This window comes from Orycteropus afer, unplaced genomic scaffold (genome assembly GCF_000298275.1).
Source record: "Orycteropus afer afer isolate SDZICR_OR568_19922 unplaced genomic scaffold, OryAfe1.0 scaffold00005, whole genome shotgun sequence".
Taxonomy (NCBI): Eukaryota; Metazoa; Chordata; class Mammalia; order Tubulidentata; family Orycteropodidae; genus Orycteropus; species Orycteropus afer.
The window spans coordinates 16,529,034-16,544,856 of record NW_006921592.1 but is presented as its reverse complement, the minus strand read 5'-3'; the positions used below and the strand labels follow the sequence as shown (position 1 = coordinate 16,544,856).

The following is a 15,823-nucleotide window of genomic DNA, read 5'->3' as shown; positions in this document are numbered from 1 at the left end:
GTAGTGCATTGGCCAGGAATTGAACCCTGGTCTTCCTCATGGGAGGTGAGCATTCTGCCACTTAGCCATCTTTGCCCCCATTGGAAAATCACTACTACTTGTGAATTTTGTGCTACATTAAAGGTCTTAACAGAACACCCATGAGTTGAAGCAAGAGACAGTACTAAGAATGAATGTAGTTTTGTGCCACCATCTAGATTGTTTTAGAGAATAGGGCAAACTTTAATGAACTCCTCCTGGGGTGATGGTGGTGTTGCTTTAGAGCTCACAGCACATTCATATAAACTCATTGCATCCTCACAGAGATACAGGTACAGGTAAGCACCACTGGGAAGTAGGTGCCCTTGCTTATGTTGTGAAGATGGTGAGTCATCGGCACTTGGAGAAGATCGGTGCCTGGTTCAACATAAACCAGCTTGTGAGTCGAAGAGTTGTGACTTTAGGTTTTCTGGCCCCAAATGTCAAGCTGGTTTGTCAGGATGTTGTTGTTGTTATGTGCCGTCGAGTCGGCCCCAACTCATAGCAACCCCTTCTTGGGTTGCCAAGGCAGTATCACTGCAGAAGTAGATTGCCCAACCTTCCCTCCGAGGAGTGGCTGGTGGGTTTGAACTGCCAGCCTTCTGGTTAGCAGGATAGTTTATAGGATTTAGAGACCTGAGAGAGAGAGGAGACCTCTCAGAAGACATCCTCCTCTATTGCTTGTATTTCCATTTCTTCTCTAGACTGTGTGCTTCAAATTCCAAGGACATATGTTGTTGTGTGTCTTCATCAGTTGGAGCTTACATCTTTAACCTTTCTTCTCCTATTTTAGTCTTACCTAGTTCTACTTGCTTTATTGTTTAACCCAGTTTATGTTGTTTTCCTTTAACCTCTACTTCATTTGTTTTTAGTAACTTTGTATGAAGTGTTTCCGAGTTCATTCTATTCAAACTGGGCCTTACTGTTCTCTGATGATGTTTATTTCTACTTTGAAGCTATTATATGTAATAATACATAAAATTATTTGTTATTAAAGATGAGATAATATTTCCTTTTTAAGCCACAATAGATTCCAGCTAGATCAAGTAATTAAGTATGAAGAGTATGGTTGTAGCAGCACTAGGAGAAATCATGGTTTTCATAATCTTCAGATGTTCTGATCTCAACCCAGCAAAGGCTAGGAACATAGGAAGAAAATTCTTTAGTTTGATCACATAAAAATTTAAAGTTCTGTGCAGCAAAAAGTCCATATTAAGCAAGGGTGAAAAACAAGTGGCAGGCTGGAAAGACTAAGATGAAGGGTTATCATTTGTCACATGAGAAGAACTCCTTCAAAAAGACAATGAAGAATACAACACCAGTGGAAAAATAGACAAAGGAAAATGCAGCAGGCAATAAATAGATGAAAAGATGTTTAACTTCAGAAAGAATCCAAGTAATGCAAATAAAAATGAGATCAGTTTTTAATCTATTAGATAGCTAAAGATTAAGAAAAGGTCAACAAAGCTCAATATTGACAGTGGGGGAGGGGAGCGGACAAGCACCCTCACACTGATGGTGATAATGTGAATTGGTCTGGCTTTTCTGCCGCACACTTCACCAGCATGGGTTACAATTTAAAATATGCAGAGGCTTTGACCCAGTGAACTATGTGTATAAGCGTGCTCCAGTTGCCTCAAAATTACAAGCAACCAGAACACTGCTGGGATGAGGACTCCACTATTCAATCCAGTTGGGTTGTACACACTTAACACAGTGTTGGCATTGGAAAGCCCCTATTTTTATTATTTATAGATTATTATTTATAGAAGGTAAATAGTAAACAACAAGAACAGGTTACTTGTAGAAAGCCAACAGTAAACAACAGGAGCAGATTTGAAGGGAACCGGTTCCTTCCACCCCTACAAATACTACACAGGAGGAACCCACGTAGGTGAAGGGAAACCCACTCACCCTTCCCAAATTACCATGTCCACTTCTGTGTCACTGGCCATGCAGGCCATGGATTAAGTGTCCACAGGGCTGTCCTCTCTCAGCAGGTGTGCTGCCTGGTCAGACCAGCATGGCTGTGTTTTTTCCTCTCTGTCTCTCTTCACAGCTTTTCATGGCCACATCTGGCCCCCTCTCAACCAGCGGCTTTGGGACAACCCTCAGCCAGGGCCAGGGGTAGGCTGGTGTTGCAGCAGCTTTTGAGGCAAAACCATTTTACAGTCAGGCCTTATAGGGTGTATGTTCAACTTCTGCTTTGTTGATAACCTTTTGCTTGCTCCCAGGGCCAGCTCTGCCCACCTCTGCCCCATGGACCAACTCTGCCCACTGCTGCCACCTGCTGGTCTCATGGTTCCCACTTCTCTCACTAATGCCACTATATCTCTGTTTCTGGGCTCTGCTGTGCTTGCCATCATTTCTAGCATTACCAGCTCAGTGTTACACCCCTTGACCTATATTACAGCTCTTCTAGGAGGTTCTTGGCACAGGGCCCTGTGTCCATGGAATGCCTTCTTTCCTGGCTCTGGTTGATTAGGAAACCCTGAAAACCTGTGTGAGATTGGCCACTTTTCAATTTCAGGGCATATCTTTAGTAAACCGACCAGTTGGGCGGATCATAAACTCATCAATCCTGTTGGGTGGATATGCAAGTTGTGGATAGCAAACCACCCAGTTCCTACAAGCCACTTAGTGCAGATAGTAAACTGACCAATCCTTTAGCACATTGTGGCCCAACCAATCATTTTGGGAGAATTACAAATCCAGGACCAGAAAGGCCACATAAAAGAAAACCGATGGCCCTTCACCAGCAACTTCACTTCCAGGAATTCCTCTTAGAGTTCTGTGTAGAGTTATTTGACAAAAAGTTTGTAATTATTAAAATATATATGTAGATGAACCATAAATACCACTGATATCAGGGTATATACTTGTATAGTCAAATAGTTGATAATGTACTTATTGAGTGGGAGAGTGGCCATGACACATTTTTGAGTGGAAAAGTGAGTTATGGAAAGGCAGTGTATATCATGGAACCCCTTTGGTGTAAAAGTGTCCCTCACCCTGGGCACTGGAACATACAGTGAGAGCTTGGAATGGTGTTTCCAGAATCATCAGATCAGTGCTTATCCTTGCATGATGGACTTACAGTTATTTTTAATTTTCTTTTGTACCTCTGCACCTTAGTGTGTGTGTTTAATGTGAGCACACATTTTGAAAATTGGAAAACCTCAAGCGTGAATTTCGGAAGGGGAAGAAAGTACAGCATGCTGTTGCAATGTATGGTAGGTAGGGAGTGGGGGCAGGGACCTGTCTAGAAGTCCATGAAGAGCATCCTTACTCCTTTACATATACCCAAATATATAGCACAGAACCCTGTTGCAAAGGAAAGGGAAGCATGCCCATGCTTTCGAGGAGAGCCATGACCTTGAGTTAGCTTGTGTGGGTGATTTATGCTCAAATAACTGGGTGGGGCTGACTCAGTTCTGTTTTTGCACCTGGTACAGCTGCAGCCTTTTTGCATGTATCTGTTTGCCCTGTTGGCTGAAGCAAGGTCATGGGTTTGATCTCATTTCCTCTTCTAGTACATTTCTTCCATGGTATGGTCTGTAACCCTATCTCTTTGGTGGTCAAGGAGAATTGGGTTGGGTTGGCCTCAATCCAGTCCCATAAACTCCAAAGACCTTGTTGTTCAGTTAACTGCGATCATCCTGGAGGACAAAGGATGATTCTTTCTTATGTGCTTGTTTGTACAGTTCTGGCATTTTTCTACATTATTTCACATGTTCCGTTCTGTGCTTCTCAAGGGCACTGTGACTGCATGCTTTATAATTCTCTTCTCCTTGTCATTCCTTTTTATTGCTTAATATAGTAGTAGCAGCAGCATTAGTAAACATTGACAGAAAATGATGAAATAAATAAGGTCAACACTGGGCCTCTGAGGTCTCCTCAGATGACTTAAAAAAAAAAAAAGCAGAACTGCTTTGCATTGCTCTAAGGTCATGGAGGGTGGGGTTGGTGGATTCTGCCATAGGCTGTAAGTATTTATTCATTCTCTCCTTTGCCAGTCTGTCCTTGTAGCACTGGGACTGCTCTTGATTTTGAGCTGAACGGGGACTTTCCCTGCTTACTTCAGAACAGCTTGGGCTGCAGATACTCATAACACATTTTCTTAGATTCAGGTGAGCAGTGGGCCCCCTCAGTGAGGTCTTTTTTCTGTTTGATGCTGAATTGTGAATCTTGACAAATACACAGAACATCCTGACTTGACCATCATGTGGGACTTGAGTTCTGTTTCAGTAATGGTTTCTTGGTTGGTTTGTGGTTTTGAGATGTAGAGAATGCTACTGACATCAAAATCCTGTTTCAGTTGTGTAGGACAGGAGGGAAGATGGTTTAGCAGGCTCTTTTCTTCTGGTTCTCACTTTATACCTTACCTTGGAAAGCTAGAAATATCTGGGTGATGCAAATGATTAGCATGCTCTGAGGCTAACTGGAAGGTTGGAGGCTTTAGTCAACCCAGAGACATGTCAGAAGAAAGACCTTGTGATCTCATTCTGAAAAGTCAGCCAATTGAAAATCCTATGGAACATAATTCTACTTAGACAAGTGTGGGGTCGCCATGAGTCGGTGTTGATTCAATAGCAATGCATTTTTTGGTTCTTGGAAAGCTAGACTTGCTTTAACAGTGTTACTTTTCCAATAGTTTCTGATAGCAATTTGCTGTAACTACATAAATGTGCCATAGTATGCTATAATTGAATAAGTATATTAGGTGGTTTGCAGTGACCAGTTTAGGTGATCATAGTGCATTAAACCACACAGCTGCTCTGACACAGTTGAACTACCTTATTAAAGGACCACCAAAGCATGTGGTTTTTATCTTTGAAAGTGGTAGTAATATGTACTACATACCTCAAGATAACAGTAACAGTAACATGACCTGGGAAAACAACTTCATGCCTTCAAGAGTGAGGAAATGGAGGAATCAAGTGTTGGAGTAAAGTGTTATGTTTTTCAGCTGATTATGAAAGTATCCTAAACATTTGTATGGCTTTGTCGTTATAGACTGAAATCGCCAAGAGATTGAATACGATTTGTGCACAAGTCATCCCATTTCTGTCTCAGGAAGTAAGTAAAACTGTTCAGCTGTTAAAGTGCAATTATGTTGCTTCTCTGTTTGCAAATTAGCTAGTTTTAAGATGTTAATTTTATCACAAGGAACAAGTGTGAAGAACATCTGTTACAGCTGAAGTGTGCAAACCCCCTGCTATTTCAACTACAGATCTGAGGGCATGCTGCAGAAGTGGTGACAATAGCTCAACCTCAAATTAATTTTTTTTTTCCTGTGGAAAACTGCAAAATGACTATCAAAAATAATGCTTTCATTTACTTTGAGGAGTAGTGTAAGCTTGAGACCTACATAGGACTCAGATGTCACTTACATTGTTGAAGTAGAAAGTTTTTCCTGTGTTGAATTTTAAAAAAATGGTTCTACCAAGGTTGGCTGTACCTATGGAATCATTTATACTGTGGATCAAGTTAGGTTGACTTTATGTGAAGGTGCTGTTCACAGAGGGAGTAGATGATAATTGTCCTAAGAATATAAGTGTTCCCAATTGAAGGAGCTCTGGTGGCATAGTGGGTAAGGCATTTGGCTGCTAAGCAGACGGTCAGCAGTTCAAAGCCACCAGCTGCTTTGTGGAAGGAAGATGGGGCAATCTATTTCCGTAAAGATTTACAGCCTCAGAAACCCAGTGGGGGTTGCTATGAGTCAGAACTGACTCTATGGCAGTGAGTTGATTTTTAATTTTTAAATTACCTATTGACTAAAGACCATTATGTTTTCGTTTTGTCTTAAAATTTGCCTTCCTTTCAGTGCAGGCAAATAGATGCTAAAATACTTTATAAATGTGTATGGGTTGAATGTATCTTGAGACGGGGTGAAAGCTTATTGGGCCGGGAGTCAGAATACTGGGTGTCTGTTCTAGTTGGCATCTGCTCTGCCTTGCTGTATAGTCACTTACCATCTTTGCTATTATTGTGGCAGTTCCTTCCACCATAACATTTGTCTGATGTTACAGTTTAGATTTGTTGGTCTTTTGTATCTAGTTGTTTGCTAGACTTCAGTGATCCTGGTCTGTGTGGTTCTCAAATAAACTTAGGGTTTTGTTTTTTGTGGGTGGAGTTGGGAGGAGTGCAAGTTGTTTCCAGCCTGTGTGGGACAGTGAGATCCTCCTTTACCCTGTGGAGAGTGAAAACTCAGATGGCTACATTAGAGGAGAGGGATTCCTAAAGAGTCTACAAACTACTGGTGGGTCAAGATTATTGATCAAAGAAGTGATTGCGGATTTAATGTTTAAGTATTTGAAATGGGTGTTTAAAATTACTGTAAACTTCACTTGCCCAGCCTTTTATAACACCTCTTGGAAACCAACCTTAGTGATCTTCCATGTTCCATACTGTTTATTTTCTAAGGTCTCAAGTTACTACTGTCGATGTCCTTTGTGACTTTCTACTATTCTGAGCCAAAAATTACCATCAGAGATTAAATGGTGACTGGTGTTGTTAGAAATAAAGGGAAGCACTGTTCTCTGTTTCCTTTTCCTGTTACGCATGAGTCTTCGAAATACATGTGGTTGAGAAGCTGTGTATTTAAACTCTTTAGTTATTATTGGGTGGGAAATTTGTCTTTTTGTTGTTGTTAAGTAATGGACAAGTACAGTTCTTGGCTGCCCTGCTTAACCCTTTTCCTTCTTGTTTCCAAAGCATCAGCAACAGGTGGCCCAAGCCGTCGAACGTGCCAAGCAGGTGACCATGGCAGAGTTGAATGCCATCATCGGGGTACGTGGCCTACCAGGTCTACCTCCTACAGTGTGTATAACCGGCTTTCATTTCTTATTAATTTGATGGCTTAGTATATATGTCTAGTTCTGTGTAGTTTAATGTTGACCCATTTGGATTTGAGAAGGGTAGGCGGGCAGTTGGGGTACGCTGAAGTGTATAGGGCAAAAAGGGGTTAGCATAGGGAAGATCATAGGAGAGACATTTTGGGAGGGAAAGAAAAACAATTATCTTGAATAGGAAAGTAAGTGTAACTCACTCTATGACACTTAAACCACCCATGCTCCATCAGTGAAGCTTTAGGTTAGAATTTTATATACTTTGCTTCTTCCTATCTTAAAACTTTAGGTCATGATGAGGTTTAGACAGGTCACTGATTGTTTTTAGGTTTCTTTGCTTTTGCGTTTAGCACACTAAGGCATTTGAACCTACACAGATGTGTGCACTTTCTCTTTCTTGTATACCTTTCATGAATTTTTAAGTGGCACGCCAATGAAAAGAGCTCTCTCTTGTCATTGAAGATGTGTTCATTGTCTGTAGTAGTGCTCTCAGCTTTTCACTAGGTTTCTGCTGGCCTAGGTTGGGTTCAGTCAGTGCTCCTTGCTGAGGACGGGTTGTCAATCACAAATCATTTGCTCAACATTAATGAATCTGATGAACCATGCATTCCATCCCCTGCGTGAGTTCACCTCGTCCCTCAGGATCCAGTGGGGTTCTCATGTTTTCTGCCCTTCCAGACGAAGCAAAAGAAGTAGCTGAAACAAGGGACCATCCTTTCTGTTTTTATTCATATGTGAGTGCCTTGAGCGGATTCAAATTACTCATTTATCAATTTATGTTAATTGCTTGTGAGAAGATGCCCTGCTGGTCTTTATAGTTCCCTCAGAAGCTTTGTAATGATAATTAGACATGCTGCTGTACGGATTAAGAGTGCCATAGTCCAATGACGGCCACAGACAATGGAACCAGTTAATCCATCAGGGCTTAAAATTACATCCCAACTGGAGATGGAGAAAAAACATAAGAGCGAAGGAGGATTAAAGAATGAGGCTCAGCTTGAAAACTCTCCTTTCATCAGTTTCTCAATTGCAGATCTGCAGTCGGGTTGCCTGTGGTAAGCTATTGGCAGTCAATTAGGTGAAATAAACTGGGAGGGTGACCTTCATTTCCTTTTAATAGCTTTTTCCTCCCTGAAATGGGGAGCTTCAGTGGATTTTCAGCTTAAATTTTATTCAAGCTGCTTTATTACACTTGACAGCTTAGCTCTGCATAAACAGTTCTCCCCTCCTCCTCTTCCCCCCACATCCAGGCTGCATTTTTTCCCCCTTTAGTATCACATTTTTGACTGTTACTTAGTGGGCTCTCTAATCACATTCAACAAAAAACACAATTACATCTGCATTTGTCTGCTGCCTTCTGTACCCTTTTCTTATGTAATGAATTGCTTTCTTTCAGAGATCAAATCAAATATTCACTGGTACTTTTGCATGTACCATGTTTGATTAGCACAGACTAATAGCAAATTGTACTTGTAGCTCAAGCACAGAATTTTTTAACCCAAATGAATGAGGATGGAAAAGCCTATTTTGATTAAAGGAAAACATATGCAAAGCAGTTCTCAAGTACCCGGTTAAACTTTGTGGAACATGTTTGTTTTCTGATAGGTTCTAATTTTAACATAAAATTTCTTGATGGTAAAACTTTTACTTACTTTTAAATCCTCAAAGACATTACCCAAACCTTGTGAATTTCTTTTCTGACCTACAGTTTAGAAAGGAAGAAGTTGTACATAACAGATGTTTATAGGTAAGACTTATTTCTACTTGAGTCAGAAAATAAAAATAACAGATTACTTTAGAAGGGCATGTGAATTGCTAATGATACAAATGGCTTTACTCCGAGAAATATGTTGAGATTATGAAGGCAGATTAGCTGTGATAACATAGTAACAATGATTCCAATCAGGGAACCAGACCCAACTCAAGACTTTTGCATGGTCCCAGCATACCAGCATGTGCAGTTTTCATAATGGTAGTTTGGGGATCATACATTAATTAATGTCAGAAGGCTCTTTTAAAGTTTGTAGTGATCAATAATTATCGCACACCATAAGTTTCATACTCTGGCATATGCTTGATTTTTTGCTTGAAAGAAGTTGTGTGCGTCCTGGAAAATCGAAGTAGCGTAAAATTGGGTTGACAATTCAGTGGACCTTTGGACCCCGTCATTGAACATGCAGTGTGTCAACCTGACTCCCCAGAGGGGAGAAGGTACTGAGAGGCTGGCTGTTCTGCACACAGCAGCTGCTCCCAGAGTAAATGCAGCCGGGTTTGATAGCAGCTGTCAGTATTGTTCAGGGACCAACTTAGGGTGAAGAACAATGGAAGAGGCCACACTCTTCGTCTGCGTTGACTTTCAGGCTAAGAAAAGAAATAGTAATTTAACGGTTTAGACATCTATTACAAGTGTGAAAGATCATGAAAGAGTACCCTTTAAAATGCAAATGAGCCGAAACATTCTCATTCCCTTTAAGGTGCAATCAAGGGGCTTACTGCTTGCTTGACAGGGCTAAAGATATTTCTCTTTAGCAAACCTGGAAAAAGTTACAGCTTCTCAAGGACACCAAGCTTCTAGGTAAGCTCAACTTGTGTCCTGGGCCTGTGGATGCTCTTTCAGAAGAGGAAAAAGGTTAGCTTTTTCTGTCTTTATTGTATGTTTTAATCTTGCCAGTTTCACACCAGTGTGGAAAACTTGGTTCTTGTATCAGACAGACAATACTCAATTATAAATCTTTTCTACCATAGCACCTGCCTTCAGATTACATAGATTATTGGCATTTAAGAAAGATATTTACAGAACACCTTAGATAGATGTTTACAGAACTTAAATAGATATTTACAGAACATCTTAGATATTTAGTATATGGAGGAACTGTTGAAATATTTTTGTTAGCCTTTTTTTTTTAATAGCTTTTGGCTGATAGCAAATTTGATGACTAGCAGAATAACTGCAGCCCCACTTTTTGAATTTTGCTTTTTATAGGGTTTTCTATTGTTCTTGTAACAATAAAAGGCATATTTAATAATGCAGAGATCTTAATAGCCCACGGTTTATTTGGCTTGACATGATTCACTTGTGTTTTAGAAAAAAGTTGCATTGTGGGAAAGGAACTTACTCATTTGATAGCTTGAGTTTTTAAATCAGTATAGTCTTCATACTTTAAAGTAAGCAACGTTCTTAGAAAAGGTTTTCTTTTCTTTTTTAAAAATTTGGAATTCTGTTACAAAAAAAAATGTCCAAAACAAAATAGATTAACATATGTTGTAACATTTTGTGTACTGGTTTTTGGCTACATGAAAAAAAACAAAACAAAAAAACTGCCATCAAGTTGATTCTGACTCACAATGACCCCTATTGGGTTTTTTTCAATTGGGTTTATATGATATATAATTCACATACATATACACATTTTCTGGGAGCTCTGGTGGCTTAGTGCCTAAGACATTTGCCTGCTAACCAGAAGTCTGGCAGTTCAAAACCACCAGCCACTCCCCGGAAGGAAGATTGGGCAATCTACTTCTGTAGAGATACCGCCTCGGAATCCCAAGGTGGGGTCTCTATGAGTCAAATCCAACTCAACGGCGGTGGGTTTGGTTTTTGGTTTTTATACACACTTCCGTACACACATACTCACATATCCATAGATATACACACTCTCACCTATATATACACACAGAGATTTTTAAAAAATTGATGTGTGATTTATATGAAGTGAAATGCACAGATTTTACATGTCCAGTTTGGCCATTTTTGACAAATGCATACACCCATCTTGTCCACATTTCTCTCAAGTTACAGGTTGTTTTCATCACTCTAGGAATTTCTTTCACCTCTGAAGAAAGAGGGTTCACTTTTTGATCTAAAGGTGAAAAGTAATCAGCTGTATTGGTATTTTTTAAATTTTTGCTCTTCGAGAAAGCAATCACATAGTTGTATTTTCTGTTTTGACTCAGCCGCCAACTTCATGGTGTCTGTAGTAGTTTATAAAAGAGCATTTGTAGTGTGTTACCTGGGAAAACACATAGGCCAACAATCAGATGGACATGGCTGGGACATTTGGTACTACCATTTATAGTTGTGACCTCATGTAATTATTTAACTTCTGTCAGTGTATCCCCAACTGTATATGGATAATACCACCTACCTTGCAGAACTTTTGTGGGCTTAAGATGCTGGCTAGAATCCTTCACCCAGCACGTGGTCTCAACTCTCTGAGATGCTTTTTTGTCTGCCTGGCTTCTCTAAGTACCTGTACTCAGTCTGGGGGTCAAGTTGGCCGAGCCTTTGGGATGGGTGGTTGTTCTGAGCAGCAGGCCACCTCTTTCCTTGTCTTTTCTAGTGGTTACATGGATGTCCGGTTTGAGATTAGCCCCAGCCAGATGCTCTTCTCCTGCCATGAAGTTGTTGTGCATGAATAACTTACAATAAGGACACAGCAGTGGAAAAGCATTGTTATTCAACTTTTGATGAACAAACTTTAAGTTCAGAATGGAGAGGGGAAAAATTAAGTTTGGGAACAGATGGAGAGAGGGTGTTGAGAAGCAGGAATGTGAGCACAAGGTATATCACTGGCTTCAATATTCAGCATAGCAAAGGGAACAGTGTTTTGGTGGTGCTGAGGGTTAAATGGATCATTGTGATAGAATTGGGGGGAGAGAGAGAGAGAAAGAGAGAGAAAATGCAAGATATCCAATGGAGATTGTCCCCTTCCCATGGCATAAAATTAAAAAAAAAAAAAAAGATGTTTGCCATAGCCATGCCTGTGAACTTTAGGAACTCAAGATGGGGGTTAGAGAGGCAACCATGTTTTCCTTTCTTTCTTACTTGCATGTGATCTGGCTTTCCATGAATATAACTTCTGTCAAGGGCTTTGGGGGCATGAGTTACTGATGAGATTTATATATTCTTTCATAGACAAGGAGTTCTGGTGGTACTGGGTTAAAGCGTTGGGCTGCTAACCAAAAGGTCTTCAGTTCGAACCCACCAACTGCTCTGCAGGAGAAAGATGAGGCAGTCTCCTTCTGTAAAGAGTTAGGGGCTTGGAACCCCTATGGGGCAGTTCTACTTTGTCATATAGGGCCACTATGAGTCAGAATCGCCTTGATAGTGGTGGGTTTGTTATTTATTTATTTTTTTGAGTTATTTCATAGACAAATTTATAATTCTCTATGCATTTTAAAACTAGTATGAAGTTAAAGAAGTCAAGGGTATTTTGTGATGTCTGACGAGATGTGTTTTTGTATAGGGGGTAGCTTGGTAGGTATATAGATTACTGATGAGTCTGTAAAAGGAGTCTTTCAGGCTGTCCATACTTAAGGGATTGAGTTGTAGACCTAAAGGACTCTCTACTGTTGCATGAAATGATTGGTTTAAGTATTAGCAAAATGTTGGATTATTTTTCTCCTTTGACTGTAGCTGTCAGCTATCTATGGGATTGTAGTGTGTGAAGTTTAAGAGGATGAGGTGAGCCTCTTATTCTTATGAGTATATGGCTAATCCCTGGAAAGCCCATCAATAACTGGACTGTAAATTTCTTTGTAAAACAAATTCACCCTAGGAGAAAATGCATATCCTGCTACCAAGAGCAGAAGATGAAATGACTAAAGCAAACGTGGTCTTCCAAGACTACTTGCTTATGTGTGGTGACACAACCTCTGCTTAAATTCTAACGGCTCTGCCTTTTATTAAGTTTCCAAAGAGAAAGGAGCAATATTGCAAAGAAGGCTTCTATCCATCCTATGTGTCCTTTGGTTAAGTTACTTTGTTACTGAGAAGTACAGCTGGGTGTCTCTCTGCCAATAGCGGGGTTTGTCCTCAGTGTCTGGGTGCTTCCATGTAGACAGTGTGCTTTTTAGTTATCAGAAAAGTTGCTGGTACAGTGTTTACTTTTTGAAACTAATATTGTGCAAAGTTTTATTTCTTCACATATTTTCATACGATTTTTACTTGCCATCTTGGTAGAAAGCACTGTAATATTTCCCCTTCTTGATTTTCTAGAGGGAGAAACTTAAGTCCTAGAGTAGAGTAGAGTACCCCATTTGAGGAGTTACTGTGTGATTTTTAATTTTTTTAAGTTATAATTGATGTACCATACAATTCACCATATTAAAGTATATGATTTGGTGCACAGAAGAGCACAGAGTTGTGCAGCCTTCACCACTGATTCCAGAATATTGTCATCACTCCAGAAAGAATTAGCAGCTACTTTTATTCGACCCTGCCCCATGATCTTGACAACCAGTGGTCTACTTTATATCTCTATGAATTTGTCTTTCTGGATGTTTCATATAATTGGAATCATACAACGTGTAGCATTTTATATCTGGCTTCTTTTACTTAGAATGATGTTTTCAGGGTTTATCTGTGTTGCAGCATGCATGAATCAGCACTTTATTCCTTTTTTCATTAACTTCACATTCTTTATGAATAATACTCCATTGTATAGATATATCACAGATAGACCACAGTAATAACCTTTTGTCAGTTGTTGAACATTTGGGTTATTTTTACTTTTTGGCTCTTAAGGATAATGCTGCTGTAAACATTTGGGTAGGAGCTCTGGTGGCATAGTGCCTAAGGCATTTGACTGCTAACCAGAAGGCTGGCGGTTCAAACCCATCAGCACTCCTTGGAAGGAAGGTTGGGCAATCTACTTCCATAGAGATACCACCTTGGAAACCCAAGGAGGGGTTGCTATGAGTTGGATCTAACTCGACGGCAGTGAATTTGTTTTTTTTGGGAATATTTGGGTATAAGTTTTTGTATGGACATGTATTTTCAGTTCTTGTGGGTATATACCTAGAAGTGAAATTTTCAGGTCATATTATAACTTTCTCTTTAACCTTTTGATATTAGAAAGACTGTTTATCAAAGTGACTCTATACCATTTTACATTCCCATCAACAGTGTATGAGGTTTTCACTTTTTCCCTAACACTTCTGGTTGTCCATGTTTTTTTATTCTAGCCATCCTAGTGGGTATGAAATAACGTCTCATTGTGGGTTTGATTTGCATTTTCCTGATGGTTAGTGATGTGGAGCATCTTTTCATGTGCACTATGTGGTTTTTGAAGAATCTCTCTAAACATGGAATTTAAAAACTTATTCTAATTCAGGCCTTTAAATTCTAAGGCTATAGTCATTGTCACAACCCTAAGTCATTCAGGGAAGGTGGGGCAAGCAAGGCAGGGGAATCATTGGGGGAGGGGTCATGCAGGATGAGTTGGCCCATGTGAATGTGCTGACATGTAAAATGAGTAGAAAACAAAGAAAACTAAACCAGTTGCCCTCGTGTTGACTCTGACTCATAGCAACCCTTATGTGTGTCAGAGTAGAACTGCTCCTTAGGATTTTAATGGGTGCGACTCTTTGGAAACAGATCAACAGACCTTTCTTCCCAAAGGTTGTCTCTGAAAGGGTGTATCAGACTACAGTAGTCTAGCATTTAACTGTTTGTGCCACCCAGGGACCCCGAGGAGAAGTAGAGATGAGTTGAAATCCTTCTCAGAGTTTTGGTTCTTTGCTCTTGTAGTCTGTCTACAGATAGGCCATCCTTTTGCTTGTATGTGTCAGTTTATCTTGTGTGCTCCTGCTTCAAGATGGGATCTTTCAAGGGGATGTTATTGTTGTTGTTGTTATTATTAATGTCTTCGGGTGGCTTGAGAATTCTTGTCCGTCCCCTGCCCCCCAGCGGTTTCTGCCTGTTTGTCACCTTTGCCTCTCTTCAGGTGAGAGGCTTTTCACATAATGGGAGGTTTTTAGATAACTTCTCTAACAGTGCCTTTGATGTTTCTGCTGCCAGACATTCTTTTCCCACTTGTTTACTGTTGTTGTTATGTGCCATTGAGTCGGACCTGACTCATAGTCGGACCTGACTCCTCCTTGGGTTTCCGAGGCAGTGTCTGTAGGCAGTATCATTACGGACTCATTACCAGAGCTCCTTGTTTCCTGTAGTATACCTATTTTCTTTTCCTACAGCCTCCCAGGATAAGACTCAGAGTGGTTTTAAAGAATAGGGAAATAGCAAAAATCAAGGAAGAGAGGAAGAGTGATTTGGATAGAACTGTCAACAAATGCTACATTTCACTTTTTTTTTTTTAAGGTTTTAAATACCAAGTGCTATAAATGCCACTTACTGTCACGCTTTTATGATCAGAGATGCCATTTTGGGGCATGGGTTTTATTTGTGGTTGGGTTAAGTTTGTGATCTTTGTGACATAGTTTTCTTGAAGTTACATAAAGTAGGTTTAATTAATTTCAGAAATTAAAATTGATTCAGTGGTTGGTGGAACAGAGCTTAATATCTGGTGATAAGGCTGGTGTTGGTCTTCATTCTCATACTGGGTGTCCTTCCTACTTGTGTAGGCAGCTGCAGTACAGTTGTGTAGGCTGTACTTGTATTATAAACACAAAAATACAGAAACCACTATGGCATTTACATTAAAATCCTGAATGTAAACAGCAAAGTCAGTTTTGTTATAGTAACATAATTGACCTGTGCTGCACTAAGTAAAATGTGAATTAAAATTCCAAATGTGTGGCTGTTATTTGACATGGATGAGGTTACTTTATTCCTTGTGGGTTTTAGGTATCATTAACTCGAGGGTTGGTATTTGTTTTCCTTGTCTCGCTTCCACCCTCCTCAAATTGTTTGGGTTAGAGTTAAGTACATTATCTCCTTATCCCCAAACCTAAAGCTTGCCATGATTCACGTTGGGCACCACAGCGCCAACATGTAAAAGTTCACAGAGCAGCTCTTTCCCAAATTGTTTATAAAATAGGAATTTTCCTCCCCCCCCCCATTTTATTTGTTTATTTTGGAATTGTTAGTGGAGTCAGCTCTAGAAAGCAGATGTTTAGGTTTTGAGTTGTGACAAGATGCTTGGATGGTGATGAAAGGTAAGTGAATACTTGAATATTTAGAAGTATTCTTATTTTGTAAATAACAATTTGGT

At 39.9% G+C, this 15,823-nt stretch overlaps 1 protein-coding gene across 1 annotated transcript in view; it reads left to right on the top strand.

The window, feature by feature from the left end:
* TLE1 (TLE family member 1, transcriptional corepressor) overlaps window positions 1-15,823 on the top strand; it is a 112,118-nt gene that overhangs the window by 29,837 nt on the left and 66,458 nt on the right. The window contains exons 5-6 of the mRNA XM_042780667.1: window positions 5,035-5,097; window positions 6,736-6,840. Coding sequence (XP_042636601.1) covers window positions 5,035-5,097; window positions 6,736-6,840 — 168 coding nt within the window. The remainder of the gene's footprint in view (window positions 1-5,034; window positions 5,098-6,735; window positions 6,841-15,823) is intronic.